This window comes from Mustela nigripes, chromosome 16 (assembly GCF_022355385.1).
Source record: "Mustela nigripes isolate SB6536 chromosome 16, MUSNIG.SB6536, whole genome shotgun sequence".
NCBI lineage: Eukaryota > Metazoa > Chordata > Mammalia > Carnivora > Mustelidae > Mustela > Mustela nigripes.
The window spans coordinates 12,632,338-12,649,557 of NC_081572.1; the positions used below are offsets into that span (position 1 = coordinate 12,632,338).

The 17,220-nt window shown below is 49.7% G+C and overlaps 1 protein-coding gene across 1 annotated transcript in view; it reads left to right on the forward strand.

The window, feature by feature from the left end:
• Window positions 1–17,220, forward strand: part of PRKCA (protein kinase C alpha) — a 386,027-nt gene that overhangs the window by 287,671 nt on the left and 81,136 nt on the right. Inside the window, exons 6-8 of the mRNA XM_059379464.1 lie at window positions 15,134–15,290; window positions 16,384–16,518; window positions 16,774–16,870. Coding sequence (XP_059235447.1) covers window positions 15,134–15,290; window positions 16,384–16,518; window positions 16,774–16,870 — 389 coding nt within the window. The remainder of the gene's footprint in view (window positions 1–15,133; window positions 15,291–16,383; window positions 16,519–16,773; window positions 16,871–17,220) is intronic.

The following is a 17,220-nucleotide window of genomic DNA, read 5'->3' on the forward strand; positions in this document are numbered from 1 at the left end:
GAGTGTAATATTAGTTTCGGGTGTAGAATTTAGTGATTCATCCATTCTAGAACATTCTTTGTTGTTTTCATTCTAGAACATTCTTTTTTTTTATTTTAAGATTTTATTTATTTATTTATTTGACTGACAGAGATCACAAGTAGGCAGAGAGAGAAGGGGAAGCAGGCTCCCCACTGAGCAGAGAGCCCAACAAAGGGCTCGATCCCAAGACCCTGGGATCATGACCCAAGCCAAAGGCAGAGGCTTTAACCCACTGAGCCACCCAGGCGCCCCTCATTCCAGAACATTCTTTTTTTTTTTTTTAAGATTTTATTTATTTATTTGACAGACAGAGATGACAAGCAGGCAGAGGCAGGCAGAGAGAGAGGAGGAAGCAGGCTCCCTGCTGAGCAGAGAGCCTGCCAATGAGGGGCTCGATCCCAGGACCCTGAGATCATGACCTGAGCTGAAGGCAGCGGCTTAACCCACTGAGCCACCCAGGTGCCCCTCATTCTAGAACATTCTTAATCACAAAGCAAACAAACACCTTTCCTTTAGGATATATAGGTTACATATTAAGAAAACAATAATCAGGTTGGCATTAGACTTCTTATTGTATGCAGCACAAAATTTGAAGAGGAAAGGAAGCATCACTTTATAAAGCTTGGAGAAACAAAGCTTGTTGTCCTAGAATTTCTAACCCAGCCAAACTGCCATTCACACAGCCCATTCTCAGGAATGTAAGGGCTCAGAACATACGTTCCCCCACATGCCTTTCTGGAAAGTCATTTAAAAGCTACCTAAAGGGGACTGCAAGATAACATAAAATTAAAAGTTCAGAAATGGGATAGGCCTAATAACATAGGGACAAGTAGTAAAGATTAAAATCCGTTGAACATACAACTGTCAAAAATAATATTTGACAACTCTCCGTCATACACTATAATTCTTGAAAAAGAAGAATGCAAACAAAACACAGTGTAACAAAAGACTGAAAGCAAATGACAAGCCAGGAGTTCAGTGTGGAGGTTAAGAATAAACTGGAATCTTGGGCACCTGCCTGGCTCAGTCAGTAGAGCGTGTGACTCTTAATCTTGGGGTCGTGAGTTCAGGCCCCACGTTGGGCGTGGAACCTACTTTTTAAAAATAAATAAATAAATACTAGAATCTGGCTGCCTGTGTTCTGGCCTCTCTCCCCAAGCTGGGTCACCTTGTGGTAGGTACCCCTTCACCCCTCCAAACCTCAGCTTCCCCATCGATAAACTGTGGATACCAAATTGGGTTATTATGGGGATTAGTTAATGTGTTCAAAGTTCTGGCATTTCCTCAGGCACTAACCTGCGCTTACAAATATTGGGGATCAAGTAACAGCTTTAAACTCTCCATAAGTTTCAGATTGGGTTGTTGTTGTTGTTGTTGTTGTTTTTAATAAAACTTCAGCTATATTAACAAGATGTATACTTTGTAGAAGAAGAAAAAAATATGTTTTTCTACCTTTCCAGATTCTTGGCTGGGGCTCTATTAACAAAAGATAGATTAACAAGAAAAAATATATACGCATGTAGGGGCACCTGGTGGCTTGGTGAGTTAAAGCCTCTGCCTTCAGCCCAGGTCATGATCCCAGGGTCCTGAGATCGAGCCCCTCGTTGGGCTCTCTGCTGATCGGGGAGCCTGCTTCCTCCTCTCCCTCTCTCTACCTGCCTCTCTGCCTACTTGTGATTGCTGTCTGTCAAATAAATAAATAAAATCTTTAAAAAACAAACAAACAAAAACCAAAGTCAAATATGGTGAAGAAGACGGCCTAATACAAACCAGCCGAAGCCGTGTGATCCCGTGGAGAAGACGGGCCTCCTTCCACCAATGTCACTGGGAAAGTTGCATAAACACTCGGAAGAAAAAAAATAAATTAGATCTTGCCTCACACGGCATACCAAAATAAACTTCAAATGAATTTAAACGTTACCCATCAAAAAGAAACGAAATAATAAAAGAAAACATAAGTGAATATTTAGCTAATGTCGGGGTAAGAACTTTCTCAACATAAAAGAAATGGAAAAAATAAAGGAAAGGTCTGACAGATGGAACTGTTTAAAAGCTGAGCTTGTGTGTTTCTAGAAGCATTGTGAATGAGATCTAAATGCAGTTTGCAGCAAATACAAGGGCTATTTACCAGTCACTGACGTCTAAGGAGCTCCTCTGACCTGGTTAGAAAATTCTTTGGCACCTTGTAGGAAACTTGAACAAGGGGCTAAAGTCAAAGAAAAAGAAATACCAACAACCAAAATAACCATACGGGAAAACAAGAAGTTCGACCTGAAAAACAATCAAGCCAGCCAGAGTTACAATGTTATTTTTTTGCATTTTTCAATCACACCCTTGGCAAGACTTGGGTAGGACTTTGGAGGGAGTGATTCGGCAAGAGTCTTGAATGATCTTGTGCTCTTTGATTCACTTCTAAGACTGTGTCCACAGGGGAGGGGGAAAAAAAATCAGAAACACAGACGAATATTTGTGCAGGAAGGTAATCAGTTGCTATGTTACTTATGGAGATGAAGAATTTTATACTACACAGACAGCCCCAAGCAAGGGATTCGTTGAAGAAATAATGATATAAAGTGGGATGTTGGCCCTTTAAAATGTTTTCAAGGCATGCCTTGTTATTTTATAAAGGCAGGATCTAAAACTGGGTTCACAGATATGAATTCTATACAAATAAATATTTCAGTAGAGCTCCACACAGAGCAAAGGGCCTGGCAGTAAAGAGACCAATATTACCAACAGTGCTTCCCTCTTACAACAGAAGTACGGATTATTTAAATTTTCCTCTTTATACTTTTATGTATTTAAATTTTTGTGTGATGAGTGTATCCATTACTAAATGGGGGGAAATTAGTATTTCTTAAAATCCTCCTGTGTTTGTCAAAATCATTTCAGTCTCCCATTACTTGGAAAATACTATTTTTCTCATAACCATATCCCATTTCGTTTCAGAACATCAAGGTTATAGAACTTTAACAGAAGTATTTATTGTCCACTAACTATAAGAGAAAAAGTAGTGAAAATATTTATGGTCTTTTTCCAAGGACCAGATGCTGCTTCCTCATCTCAGACCATAAGCCTCCAGATTCTCTTTGCTAAATTTTTTTCCAGGGGCACTTTGGTTGAAAAGTTGCTGACACATGGGTATGAACGGCCACTGGATTTACAGGGACAGAAATTACATCCTTATCACCACACAGTGAGTCTCAGCAACAAAACAGAACATTCAAGAAATAGGTCCTAAAATGGGAGCTGACTTCTGTCCCCAAATCCAGGTTTCTGTATAGGCTCTGGGGAGTTGGACAGGGATACTGAGCAGGTGTACTTTTGGTGCATCTCATTCCTTTTTGTCTTTGTCAGCAAAGGAACAAGTAATAGAAAATGAATGGGTCCTAGCTTCTTTTTTTTTTTTTAAAGATTTTATTTATTTAGTTGACAAATCACAAGTAGGCAGAGAGGCAGGCTGTGGGGAGTGGGGGAAGCAGGCTCCCTGCTGAGCAGAGAGCCCGATGGGGGGCTCAGCCCCAGGACCCTGGGATTATGACCTGAGCTGAAGGCAGAGGTTTAACCCACTGAGCCATCCAGGCGCCCCGGGTCCTATCTTCTTAACATGAAAGAGATCAAATTCGAGATTCGGTGGGATTCAGCACAGAGGGCATCAGGAGACTGGACATGGCATAATTAGTACAAAGGGACCCCTGCTGAGCAGCTCCAAGATTCCCATTTGGTCCACAGCATCACAATCCGTCGTTGCTCAGTTGTTCCTTGTTGGTGACATCTTTGCATTTCCTTTCTGAAATCTCGAGAAGTTCTATGTGGTCCCTTTTCCCCAAGCATAAACGGCCCTTTCGGGTATGTTATCCCGGAAAGTTGGAGCTACATTATGTGCCCTTTAAATGCTTGATGATGCTTTCTTGAGAGCATCTAACATTTTTGTTTAAAAGTGCGTGACTCCTTGGGGCCTGCGGGGTTTTTCCTTGTCTGAGAGTCCCTCCAAATGGACACTTTTTGTACTGCAACCAGAAAATAGGTGTGAACATTCCTGTCTTGCTTTAGCTTTTCAACCAAAGAACAAGAACCCATTGGGCCCTTGTGGGTGTTGCCTTGCCCTCTGCTGACCCTGGGGTGGGGGTGGAGGGGGCAAGGGGAGACACCCAGTAGGGTAAGATCCACCCCTGCCTGCAAGTTGCTCTCAGTCTGTAAAGATGAAACTCGGTGGCCTGGGCTGGCTGCAGAGTGGAAGGTCCCAGATGAGTCTCTGTAGCCCCAGTGTGGATGGAGGTGTGTGTTCCAGGGGCCCAGGGATGGGGCAGCAGGAGCCCAGAAGACGGGGGAAGGGCGGCGTGGAGGTTCGTGTACTTAGCGAATAGTTACCGAGGGCAAACCAGGTGCTAGACTAGGCAGGAGAGGGTTAAAATGACTAGGAATGAAGAGAGTGGCCTCACAGGTATGGAATGGGTCTTTGGGTTATACAGGTACTAGATGCACTCGGGTGGGTGGTAGGGTGCTTAGTTAACCAGTCAGAACCCATAACTAGCTCCTGAGTCCTGCCACCAGGCACAAAAGGGATATGCGCCAGAGGATAGAGCGTCTCTAAAATTTGGATAGAAATATTAAAAGAAGAAGGGGGGTGGGGTTATGGACATTGGGGAGGGTATGTGCTATGGTGAGTACTGTGAAGTGTGTAAACCTGGCGATTCACAGACCTGTACCCTGGGGGATAAAAATACATGTTTATAAAAAATTAAAAATTAAAAAAAAAAGAAGTATTAAAAGAAATGATACAGAATACGGGCTATCAGCCTCGTGTTCTGTATTGGGAGCTTCAAACATTCAACATCACGCAATGATTGAAAATCTGTCCATTCCATTGTGTCGGTAGAAGAATGGGACGTTCTATCTCTCCCGGCTCAGCGATTCTGTTGACTCGGTCTGATGAGTGGAGACACGAGGGGCTGCCCCCCAGGATCAGCTGCCATCGAGCCTGTCCGATCTTGGCTGCTGACTCTAAAGTTTCCTCCTCCCGCCAAACCGAGCTCAAACTGCCCGGCCAGTGGGCACCCAGGAATCCGCACCCACGTTCCCGCCGGTGGAGAAGCGTGTGGCAGCTGTAGCGGCCGTGACCTTGGACGGACCACCTGACCCACACTCCCCTCTCAGAGGAGCTCCCAGCCAGTTTTCATCCCCCTTGCCAGCACCTCTCCCCGTTCCCAGACCTCTTCCAAATCCCCGGCCAGTGCAGGAATCTACCGAGAGAAATGCTGCCTGTCCCATGCACGCAAGTTCTGGAAGCGTGTGGAGACAGGAGGGAAATCCCTCAGTCCTTGGAGAACAAGGCCTTTAAGGCATGCAGTGGTCCTCCACCCGGGCCCATGGGTGCCTTACGCTCATCATAAAAACTGTCATGGCGCCAGCGGGGTTGATGGCTTCAAGAGAATAAAGGTTGTCTAGCCCAGGTGTTAGGTTGGACCCATCTGTCACTCAGTGAAAAGTCGTGCACAGCAGGAACGTGACTTGGGAGACGCTCCCCTCCGAGGCCACCTCGGTCCCTTGCTCTGCAGTGATCCTTCTTGGCCGGCCTGACGGGACCCGTGCTGGCTCCCCACGGTCACCTGGGACATGCCACACCTGTGCCACTGCCTCTCTCAGAGGCTCCAGCTCCGATTCCCTGAGCTCAGAACCTTGCCTACTGCTAGACAGCTTGGCCACCCCCAAAACATCTCGTGGGAGGGGCGTTTGGTAAGTCCTGTTCCGGAAGCAAGCTGTCACCCCACCAGCTTCCCTTCAAGATTTGCCAAGCCGTTCCGGCTGCTGGTGCAGAACTGGCTTGTAGCGACGTGAGGAGACTGGCAGCCTCTCCGACACGGTTTTCTCCTTGTAACATTGTCAGAAGAGGCCCCAAGTGAAGCGGAAAACAAGCCTTGAGAACAGGGTGTCCTTCCTGGTAATGTGATCAGGGAAGTGTAATCTAGAGGAATCCTCAGGACTTGGTGATGTGGAACATCATTCTGAGCTGGTGGGGTGAGGGTTTGTCCTGCTTTTTCTACCCGATCCAGCCTGTCTGGCCCTTAACATGCTCCTGAACTGAGCACCGAGGCTGTTGTCAGGAGGGTGACTCACTGGGACAGGCCCTTAGCTACGGCCGGGTTAACCAAGGAGAGAGGGGTCTCTCTCATGCCAGGCTGCCCTTTAACAGATAGGCCTCTCTGTCCCACATTCCTCTAAAATTCTGACTTCCCAGCAGCTGTTGCACAAAGAATGGCCCCACTGATGTTTTATCGCGCTCCCTATTTGGTGCCCTTGGTCCTGGGGAGGAACCGGGGTGTGGAACAGGCTGGAGGGGCGTGAGCGAGGTGGGGCTGGCCATCTGCTGCCAGTCATGGTCCATCAGAGGCTCGGGGCAGGAGGCTGGCTGCGAGTCAGGTTTGTCTAGGAGGGCAGAGGACTGTGCTAGAAAAGCTCCTGTGCCTGGGGGGAAAGAAAGCAAGTCCATCTACAAGATGATGGCTCCCAGACGTTCTGCAGAGCAGTGGACGGTGGCCGGCCTAGTTCCTGGTAGATGACACGCCCTCTCCTCTGCCCCAGTCCAGGCCCCCGCCCAAGCTGTAGGACAAAATCAGAGCTGAAGACGCTCAGATTAAAGCAGAAGGAACCCAAAGGCAGCAGAGTCTTCACCAGGAAGTAGAGGCTCGATTTCCATGTCACGTCCTCCCCAGCCCGTTGTGGAGGTGGTGAGACAAGTCTGTCGGCTCTACATCAGGGATCAGTGAATTATGGCTCGAGGGCCAGAAGCGGCCCTCAGCCTGTGGTTTTTAAACGAAGTTTCATTGGAACACGCAGTGATCATTATTCTACGTGTTGTCTCTGGCTCGTTTTGCTCTGTACCCACAGGCTGTGGTAGTGGGGACGGAGGCTTTGTGGCCTGCAGAGCCCTGAGTCTTTACGACCTGTGGCCTTTACAAAAGTTTGTTCCCCTGCTCTACACTGACCGCTGCACCTGAATGCAGAGGTCGCCTAGGAAGGACCGAGCGGAGGGCAGTGCTCAGGCCCCAGAGTCAAGACCCCTTTGCACTCTTTTCTTTTTCTTCTTCTTTTTTAAGATTTATTCATTTATTTGAGAGAGAGAGAGAGAGCACAGTGGGGAGGGGCAGAGAAAGAGGGACAGAGAGTCTTTTTTTTTTTTAAAGATTTTATTTATTTATTTGACAGAGATCACAAGTAGGCAGAGAGGCAGGCAGAGAGAGAGGAAGGGAAGCAGGCTCCCTGCTGAGCAGAGAGCCCAATGCGGGGCTCCATCCCAGGACCCTGAGACCATGACCCGAGCCGAAGGCAGAGGCTTAACCCACTGAGCCACCCAGGCGCCCCCAGAGAGTCTTAACCAGACTCTGTGCTGAGCACGGAGCCTCGATCCCAGGACCCTGAGATCATGACCTGATCCTGAGATCCTGAAACCCTGGATCCTGAGATCATGAGCTGATGTGAGACTCGATCCCAGGACCCTGAGGTCATGACTTGAGCCAAATCCAAGAGTCGGACGTCTAACTGGCTGCACCACCCAGACACCCCCTCCTTTGCACTCTTGCCCCCCTCACTTCCTAAATGCCTGACCTTGAGCAAGTTATTTAACAACCCAGTGCCTCCGTTTCCTCATCTGGAAAACGGGCATCTGAGTCATTATCTCACAGGGGTGTTGTAAAGCTTACATGAGCAGGTGTCGTGAGAAACAAGGAAATCTGTCAATAAGCCTATTTTCATTGAGCTATAATTCACACGCTGTAAAATTCACCATTTTAAAGTATCCAATTCAGAGGTTTTCAGCATCTTTACAGGATTGTGCAAACACCCCCACTAATTCTAGATCATTGTCATCATCCCAGCAAAAGCTCCTTAATGGTACCTGTCTATGCTGGGCTGGATAGCGACCATGCAAACACATCGGGTCCCAACCACCAACGTAGTCTCTACACGTAAGCTTCTTTAGAAAAGGGGGCCTTTGTAGATGTGACGTCGCACAGAATCCTGAGATGGGGAGACGATTCTGAATGAATGGAGGAGGAGGAGGAGGAGATCGTTCTATCCACAGGTGATCATATCTTTCTAAGAAGTTGTGGGTCTTCAGGTTCTCGGGAGGACGGTGCTATGGCTGTCTAATAAGACATCAGAATTCTCCAGGTTTGCTGGAAGACACCGTTCGTGGATTTGGGGAGCTCCCGTCGCTCTGTTTGCCTGATACTAAATGACACCAGCTTCCTCGGCCCCCGGGCTCGGCCCCCCCCCCCCCGCTTCTTGCCTGCACTCGCCTGTCCCCCGGCATTTTTGCACTCCCATTTCTTTCGCTCTTGGTAGCTTCACGCAAAGAAGAGTTTGTACGGTTTCGTTTTACTGTAGCGCCAGAAAATGTAATTTTTTGCTTCTGCATGATGAGAGGTAGGATTAGAGAATTTTGTTTACTCTTGTTTTTGCTGTGGAGCCAGGGTGGAGGTCGGGGGAAGGGCCACAGGGTCGGCACACGCCGAACAATCCCGGCTTTTGCAGCAAGCCTTTGTTTGGAGCCTCTGTCCTTGTTGTTGGCCTGTGAAGCAGAAGCCACGAACAAGGATGCTTGCAGAGAGCGGGGAAGGGCACTAAAAATAGAGAATTATTTTCTAAAGCAGAACACATTCTTTGAATTGTCCTTGGACGTGGAGGCACTCGACTTTTTTGTGCACCGCTCAACAATGTTCCCATACAGATTTGAACTCTGACGGGCAGGGTTACTACGGGTCAGTGAAGACACATCCGGGCTGGGGGCAAAGGGGTTCCAGCGGGGTCCGCCACGGAGCTTTCCGTGTGTGTCGTGTATGAATCCTTCAGAGCCTCCGCGAGCTCGGGGCCTAGCCAGAGTGCCCGAAGGCAGCCTCAGAGTGAGGTCGAAGATCTACAGGGAGGCAGGGAGGGGGTGGGGAGGAGACAGTGGATGACTTCAGCCGTGTGGGCCCTGATCTAGCTTTTATGTTAGGTGGTGAGCTCTGGGTGTTTATTATTATACTCCATAACTTAGGCCACATACACCCCCTGGATCAGGAGACCATCTGGGCCATTCTCTGAATGGGTCAAGGATTGCACTGATCTTTTCTTTTTCTTTTTTTCTTTCTTTTTTTTTTTTAAATCCCAAGCTATTTTGGAACAATTAGGAACTGACTGTTGAACTCTGGCCTAACCCTGAGGTCTGGAAATTCCAGTACTCTATGAACTAGCCTTTTAACATACCAGATTTCTTTACTCTGTGGAAAGTACCCTGCCACCCCACCCCACCCTCCCCGGACCAGACAGGAGGCCTGGACGAGGATGATCAAGACAGCAAACACATATTAACATGATCATTAGTAATGGCGGCAAATGCTTCCATAACACTCTGTTCGTTCCAGAACACCTTCGAAAACAGGCTGATGAGTGGGCTAACTTGTCTGAGGTCGCACAGCTAAAAATTGGTAGAACAAGGATCCAAACCCAGCGGCCAATGCTGTCAGCCACTGTGTTAGACTGGCCCCTTGAGAAGACGTTGGCCACCACCTGAAGCTTCTGTTCAAGCCTGACTGTCACTTTGTGTCCTCAGACACACACCAGACTTTCACGGGACTGCCCGTCTGTGTAGGGATGGCTCGCCTCTCCCTGAGAAAGCAGGGCAATCAGCGCTACTGTTCCCCATCCAGCAGGCCTGGGGCAAAAATCCCTGGCTTCAGGCCTCTGTGGGCCGTGCCGTCCACCAGAAGGCGCCTCTGCTGTGGACCCCCTAGGCTGGGTAAGGCAGCCTCTGGGCTCTGAGTGAACCAGCTCTCATGCCTGGACGCTTCCTCAGACCCTCATGTCCCGGGCTTGCCTTGCCCCCTCTGTCAGGTGTCTCCGAGGCACTGGGGAGGTGTTCTTCAGTCTTCGTCATCTCATTCGAATGGACTTTGTCCAGGAATCAAACCTTACGTAACCAGGAAATTACATAACCTTTTAACCCAGGCTGGTTTCTCTTCATGCTGGGCTTGGCTGCCGATCCTTCCCAAAGCCACTCCTCAAGCCAAAAGGTGGTCACCTAACTCCGTGTTCTGGGTCTCTAGTAAAGGTCTGGAATTCCAGAACAGACTTTGATTCTAAAACGGCCGCCACCACGGCGCAGACATATTTCTTGAGCAGGCCTGTCGTCCTCACGGAGGCTGCCGGGCTTCTGTGACTGTCCCCCGCATGTCTTCCGTGGGGCTCAGGGCCCGCGGGGCTTCGTGCCAGGCAGCGGTGTGGGCAGGGGCTGTGTGGTGCTCCCCCGCTGTCGCCGCTGTGTTTAGAGACCACCAGCCTCTCCGAACTCAAGCCGACACCATAGGGCTTTTCCCCAAAGGAGTCCCACCCTCAAGAGGTTACACAGTAGCCGAGGTTTCTCCTGTCTTAAGTCTGTGGGTCCAAACAGTGTGGCTCTCGCAGAAGATGGGAGACAGTGAGCTGTGGGACCCGTGACAGGTCCCACAGGTCTGTTCTCAGACCTGCGGTGCAGTGGTCACCTTCCTTTGTCTGCAGACTCGGCCCAGGCTTCCCATGCACAGGGCAGGAGCCGATAGGCAAATACCCCACTCCTGCTCCAAGGCTTCCTGCAGGTCCTGTGCTGACGTTAGAAAGTATTAAGTGACATGGTGGGAAAGATACTCCCTTTCCAGTTTTCCTTCATGGGTTGTAAGGTGGAGAGAGGGACTCCACGGGGAGCCGGAATGTCCTTAACACTCGGCCTGCTTTGGTCTCCCCTTTGTGGTGGTGAAGAGCCAGCCTCAGGCAAGTGTGTCGGCTAGAAGGAAGGACCTGTTAGATGCTCATCGTCTCTATTTTTATGATTCCTTTCTCCTTAGTGCAGACAACCTTCGTTTTCCATTTATCAGAGGGACACATTTCCTTTTTCAATGTTGAGTGTCAGGGGCACCCAGGTAGCTCAGTCAGTTGAACGTCGGATAGATTTCGGCTCCGGTCATGATCTCAGGGTCGTGGGACCGAGCCCCACATCAGGCTGACACTGGGTGCAGGGTCTGCTCGGGACTCTCTCCCTCTGCCCTTTCTGTCTCTCCAAGAAATTTTTTAAAAACCCACATAAATGTTGAGTGTTAAAAAGTGAGTGAATTTTGTGTGGGGGGTGGGGGGTGGGAGGTGAGTGATGTCCTGAGTTCTTAAGAGACGCCAGTGAGGCAGGGGGAAGGACCACTCCCAGGTGCACGGGATGGCACGGGTCCTGTACTGCTCACCTGAGAGGCTTCGAAGATGCTCGTGCCTGGGCCTCTGCCTGGACCGATGACATCAGACCCCGTGGGGTACAGACTTCCATCCTTGACCGCTGCTCATGCGCAGCCGAGCTGGAGAACAGCTGCCCTGGTAGACCCAGTGGCCATCAGCACCCCCCCGCATTCTCTCCCCTCCCCTACCTCTCTCCCTTCCCATCTACCACCCCACGTGTCTGGCTCTTCTTTTCTCTGCCCTAACTTCCCCGCACTCCCCCTGTTAGCGACGCCCTCCAGGACTGCGGCTCAGGTTAATGACCCTGCCGGCCCCACGCAGCTACAACCATGTTAGAAAATTTCCACGTTGGGCTGGTCTTCACGGCATCCACTTGCCGACTTGTAGGCTGTCAGTCCAGTTTCTGAGCATCTCAGCCTGCATGGCTGTGCTCTCGGCCAGCAGCTTGTAGCAACGACAGTGAGAATAACCATTCCTGGGCTCTCGGTGTGCTACCCCTTTCCTCTCACTTTACGTGAATGAGCTTACACAATCCTCCCAGGGAGGTACCATTTCGCAGATGCAAAAACCGAGGCACCGGGCGGTTATGGTTCTTGCACCAGGGTTTTGGCATTGCGGAGCGACAGAGCCGGAATTCAGGCACAGGCAGCCTGGCCCCAGAGCCCACAGTCTGAGCTGATGGGGGCCCCCAAGTCCGCCGCGCCCTGGCATGTGATGAGTCCGTCCTCATCAGGCAGGCTGTTCTCAGCTGCAGTGGGAAATTGAAATTTGGACCCACTGTCTACTTCAATGACATTTGGAATTGATAACTCTCTTTATTTTCCACTTCAATCATTATCGCTCCGAAGGAAGCCCACAGCTTTAAATCCCATCAAGACTGTAACTCATCACCATTCAGAAGAGATCAGCCTTAAATGATGTTGTGTGTGCTGGCTGTCAGGACCAGAAATTGAAGATGAAAAAGCCAGCACCCATAATCGTGCTGTAACTGGCAACACTCTTGGCGGACCTTTCTGCTTCCCCATTAGCTTATCTGGCTGTAGCCTCCATGGTAGACATTTCAGGCTTTTGCTGCTGCCTTTGACGAAGGATCTGATTCTCATTCCAGGGCTTAATTGGAAAGAGACCTTTGGCTCCTTCCCATTCCTCATGGGAGCCCTCTATTTTTATGCTCAAACTTTTCATCTTTTGCGGTACTTGGGTTGCTGTTTTAGGAGACTGGATCTTCTGCACTGTACTGGAAAACCTTCTTCGTGAGCTTGAGGGAATTCTCAGGCAGCCGGGTCCCCGGGAGACCTCCTACTCCCTCCGAAGATTCTGACACTGTAGGCAGTGGGGGACTCTGCAGAGTAAGCACTCACGTCGTGGCGTTCTTTTCCCTCTCCATTTCCCATTCCACTCACTGTCTAAAGCACGTTCTGCACAATGATTTCATTGGCTTCCCCCAGTGATCCTGTATCACCGGGAATGAGCCCCTCTTCCCTTTTCTAAGGGAAGAAACAGAGGCTCGGGAACTTCCGTTTCCCATTGCTTGGGAGTGCGTGAGGGGGGCAGGATTTGAAAGCAGGTGTGCTGACCTGCAAAGCCCATGCATGCTTGCTTGTGTTCTACCCTCTCCCAGTTGGATGAGATTAGATATTATGCAGGGAAAAAGTCCTTGGAAAGCGTAAGTGACTATGAGGAACAGAGCCGTGGCTTCTCCATGGCTAGTTGATGTAAGCCAGCCCAGTCCCCACTCAGACCATTTGGATATGGTCCTGTCACCCGCCTGCGCTAAGGCTTCTAGACAAGGAAGGCATAAGGCCATTCGCCAGCAGGTGTGCAGACTCCATGTGTCCCCAGGATGTAACGGGTAATGCTGGTCTGTGACTTCTCTTAGGACAACGTCCAGGGACCCAGTATCTTTCACGTCCTTCCATCCCCTCCTCAGCACCTCCTAAGGACGTCATTTCACAATCACCTTAAACGGATGATCTCTACTGATAGGCTTGAGGAGTGTTTCCCCAACTCCCCCATGCATCAGAGTCAGGCTTGGCAACACAGACCACGGCAGCTGCCCTTAGAGTTCGGACTCAGTCAGTGTGGGGCCGATGCTGCTGGTCCAGCGGCTATACTGGGAGAACCCTTAGATGGGTGCTCATGGCGTCTGGCTAATTAGGGACCCAGATGATGGGAAGCGTCAGCCATGTTGGGGGAGATGCCCTCGGAAGATGGTGAGGAAGATATTTGGGGTGGGCAGGCTCAGGCTTTTGTCCCCTCTTCTCCTGGTGGCAGAGAATGACCTATCTCATTTCCGCGCAGTCATGTCACCCCCTCCCGCAGAGACAACAAGCCCCTGTTGGCTGCATCTCTGAGCACGCCTCCCTCTGTGGTTGAAGCAGCCCTTTCTCCTCCTCATTTTGGATTCCTATCTGAGTGCGTCTCGGTTGAGGGTGTGCGTTGGAATCATCTGGGGGTCTGGTTAAAGTGAGAATTCTGAGTTTGTAATTTTGGGGTGGGGCCTGTGATTCCCCATGTTGATGAGTGCAAAGCAGATGTCCCGGGTGCCGCTGGTCTGGGGACACGTGTGCACGTTGTAGAACAGGGTCAAGCGCAGCGGTGGGATATACTCTGTGTTACAGCTGTACGTGCTGATGGCTCTTGCTCCTGCGGCACATGGGGTCGCCTGGGGAGCTCTTTAGGATGTGGACCACGCCCCTCAGAGGTTCTCATTCTGTTGTGGGTCCTGCACATTTTCTTTGTAGATTTATTGATTCATTTGAGAGAGGGAGAGCAGGGGGAGGGGCCAAGGGAAAGAGTCACAAGCAGGCTCCCCGCTGAGAGCGGATTTCCCCATGCAGAGTTCCATCTCACGACTTTGAGTTCATGACCTGAGGCGAAACCAAGAGTGGGACACCCAACAGACTGCACCACCCAGGTGCTCCATGAGCACTAGGATTTTTTTTTTTTAAGATTTTATTTATTGGGGCGCCTGGGTGGCTCAGTGTGTTAAGCCAGTGCCTTCGGCTCAGGTCATCATCTCAGGGTCCTGGGATCGAGTCCTGCATCGGGCTCTCTGCTCAGCAGGGAGCCTGCTTCCTCCTCTCTCTCTCTCTGCCTGCCTCTCTGCCTACTTGTGATCTCTCTCTGTCAAATAAATAAATAAAATCTTTAAAAAAAATGTTTAAAAAAAAAGATTTTATTTATTTATTTGTCCGAGAGAGAGAGAGAGCACGCACACAAGCAGGGGGAGGGAGAAGCAGGCTCCCCACTGAGTGAGGAGCCTGATGCAGGACTCAATCCCAGGACCCTGGGACCATGACCTGAGCCAAAGGTGGACACTTAACCAACTGAGCCACCCAGGCATCCCAGCACTGGGATTTTTAAACCCCCTCCTGAGGGACTCCAGTGTACAGCCAGACTGGAAGTCACTGGCCCTTTCAAAGAAAAGAGATGGATCCTTTCAGAAGCCCCAGGGATGCAGTGCCTTGGACTAGGCTGGCTGGTTCCTGGGAGGGTAGGGGGGCAGGGGGGCGGGCACACAACCAATTCTGGAGAAGGGCTGCAAGCAGCATCCAGGGTTCTTATTTCCAGATTCTGTTGTGGCAACTTTGGGGAGGGACCCAGGCTTTGGCATTTCTAATCTGAGGTGTCCAGGCTGACGCTGTGTCTCAAGGCTTGACCACAGGGCCCATGTGGGGCCTGTTATCTGGGCAGCAATGACAGCAGGCAGCTTTTCTCATATCAAAGATGAGAGGCTTTGGGTCCTCACCTCCTCTTCCTTTAAACACCATCTTGACGTCTCTGTCGTCCAGCTTGGTCTTGACACGGGCCACTGGGCAACCCAGGTCAGTTCTCTTTTTATAACATTTGATCTTCTTTCCTTTTCTCTTCACAGTACGCGATGCAAAAAATCTAATTCCTATGGATCCAAATGGGCTTTCCGACCCTTATGTGAAGCTGAAACTTATTCCTGATCCCAAGAATGAAAGCAAACAGAAAACCAAAACTATCCGCTCCACATTAAACCCCCAGTGGAATGAGTCTTTTACGTTGTAAGTTTTGTCTTCTCTTCCCAGTCGAATTCCCTCCCCACACATCACAAACCTGCCCACCTCCCCGTGAGAGAGAATGAGGCAGGCCTGTTATAAATGTCTTTAAACATCACTTCGTTCCTCAGACTTCCTCAGACCACTGCTAAGATGTTGCTATTGTCACCTGTTTTGGTGGATGGTAACCAAGTATCCAGTGCAGGCCCCAAATTATTATCAATACCTACTGTGTACAAAAAATGGCATTTATGTTGATGATGTCAAAATGTATAAAGCGTGTCCCACTTCTTGGTGGACTTGAGTTCTTTTGAGCGTTCTAGGAGAAGGAAGGTAAAAATGTGAATAATAATTTGTAAAACAAGGAATACAGGAGTCACATGCTGTTGCCCCCAAAATGGGAAGATCATCCTCACCTTTAAACAGGGAGGACTTCCTGGAGGAGGTGACATTTAAAATGGGGTTTAAAGGAGTGCCAGGATTTCAGAGGTAGAAAGGGTAGAAAAGACAGCAGGAAGGAGGCCATGGGAGGGGAGGGAGTGGCAGAAACGCCCCCGGAGTAAGAAGGCACTACCTGTGGCTGAGCACAAGCCAGTGGTTCTCCTTGCAGACGAGAACACGGGAAGTGGTTTCTCTGGATGACCAGAAACATAGTTCTTTTGTAGAGAACAGATATTGGCAAGTTTAGAAGAGGGCCAGTTAGTAAATGCGTTAGACTTTCTGGGTCATACAGTCTGTGTTGCAGCCACACAACTCTGCCATTCTGGAATCAAAGCAGTCATAGACCATATGTAAACAAAATCCCATGGCTGTGTTCCCGTGAAACTTTATTTATAAAAACAAGCGGCGGGCCAGATTTGGCCTGTGGGTGTTGGTTTGCCAACCGCTAGTCTAGAGCTTTGGCTCCTGGGGGCTGGTACTCTGTTGGCAGTGGGGAGCCCCAGGAAGTAAATTGAATATACTGTTGGTTTTTTTAATCTCAGATTGCTATCATGACCTTGGGGTTTGGCTCTCAGGAAACCATGGTCTACATAACCATGTGTGTGTGTGTGTCTGTGTGTCTGTGTGTGTGCGCCCGCACGCTCTCTCTCTTTTGTAGCAAATTAAAACCTTCGGATAAAGACCGACGACTGTCCGTAGAAATCTGGGACTGGGATCGAACAACAAGGAATGACTTCATGGGCTCCCTTTCCTTTGGAGTCTCAGAGCTGATGAAGATGCCGGCCAGTGGATGGTAAGGATGCCCAAGGTTGAATATGTACGTGTCAACCAAAGGTTAATAGTCTTGAAAACGTTAGAGCCCTTGGTGATTCTGCAGACAAGCCGGCATCCATCCAAAATGACCATTGACTGTGAGATTATCTGGCTATAGTGTCCCCACCGGACCCATTTCAGAAACAGCCCGTCCAGAGGTTGAAGGAGTGAGTTGCTGTATCGGTGGTACAATCCCAGCTTTCCTAACTCCCCTCCCCCTCCGTGTCCCCCCAAGGTACAAGCTGCTTAACCAAGAGGAAGGTGAGTACTACAATGTGCCCATTCCAGAAGGGGATGAAGAAGGCAACGTGGAGCTCAGGCAGAAGTTCGAGGTGAGAATGTCAGCGAAATTTCTGGAACCGCCTTTCCTTTGGGAAGCTTGGCCTCAGGCTGGGCCCGAGTCTTGTGGTCACCCGTGCTGGAGGACAGAATTTAAGCATTCACCTTCCCCTTTATTTAAAAACAGAAGTGCTGCACAACCCCCTCCCTTTGCAAGCTGTGTTAACATGCTAAGCCTATTATCGTGTTGTGAGTGGGGACTAGAGCCATCCCAGGAATAAGCCTGGTTGGTTTCTGCATAAGAAATGGGCTGGCACGTCAGCGGGGAGACAGGCCAGGTTCCAAGTGCGGTATTCTCATTAGAAAGAAGAGCTGCGCTTCTCCAAATGGCAGGAGGACATTT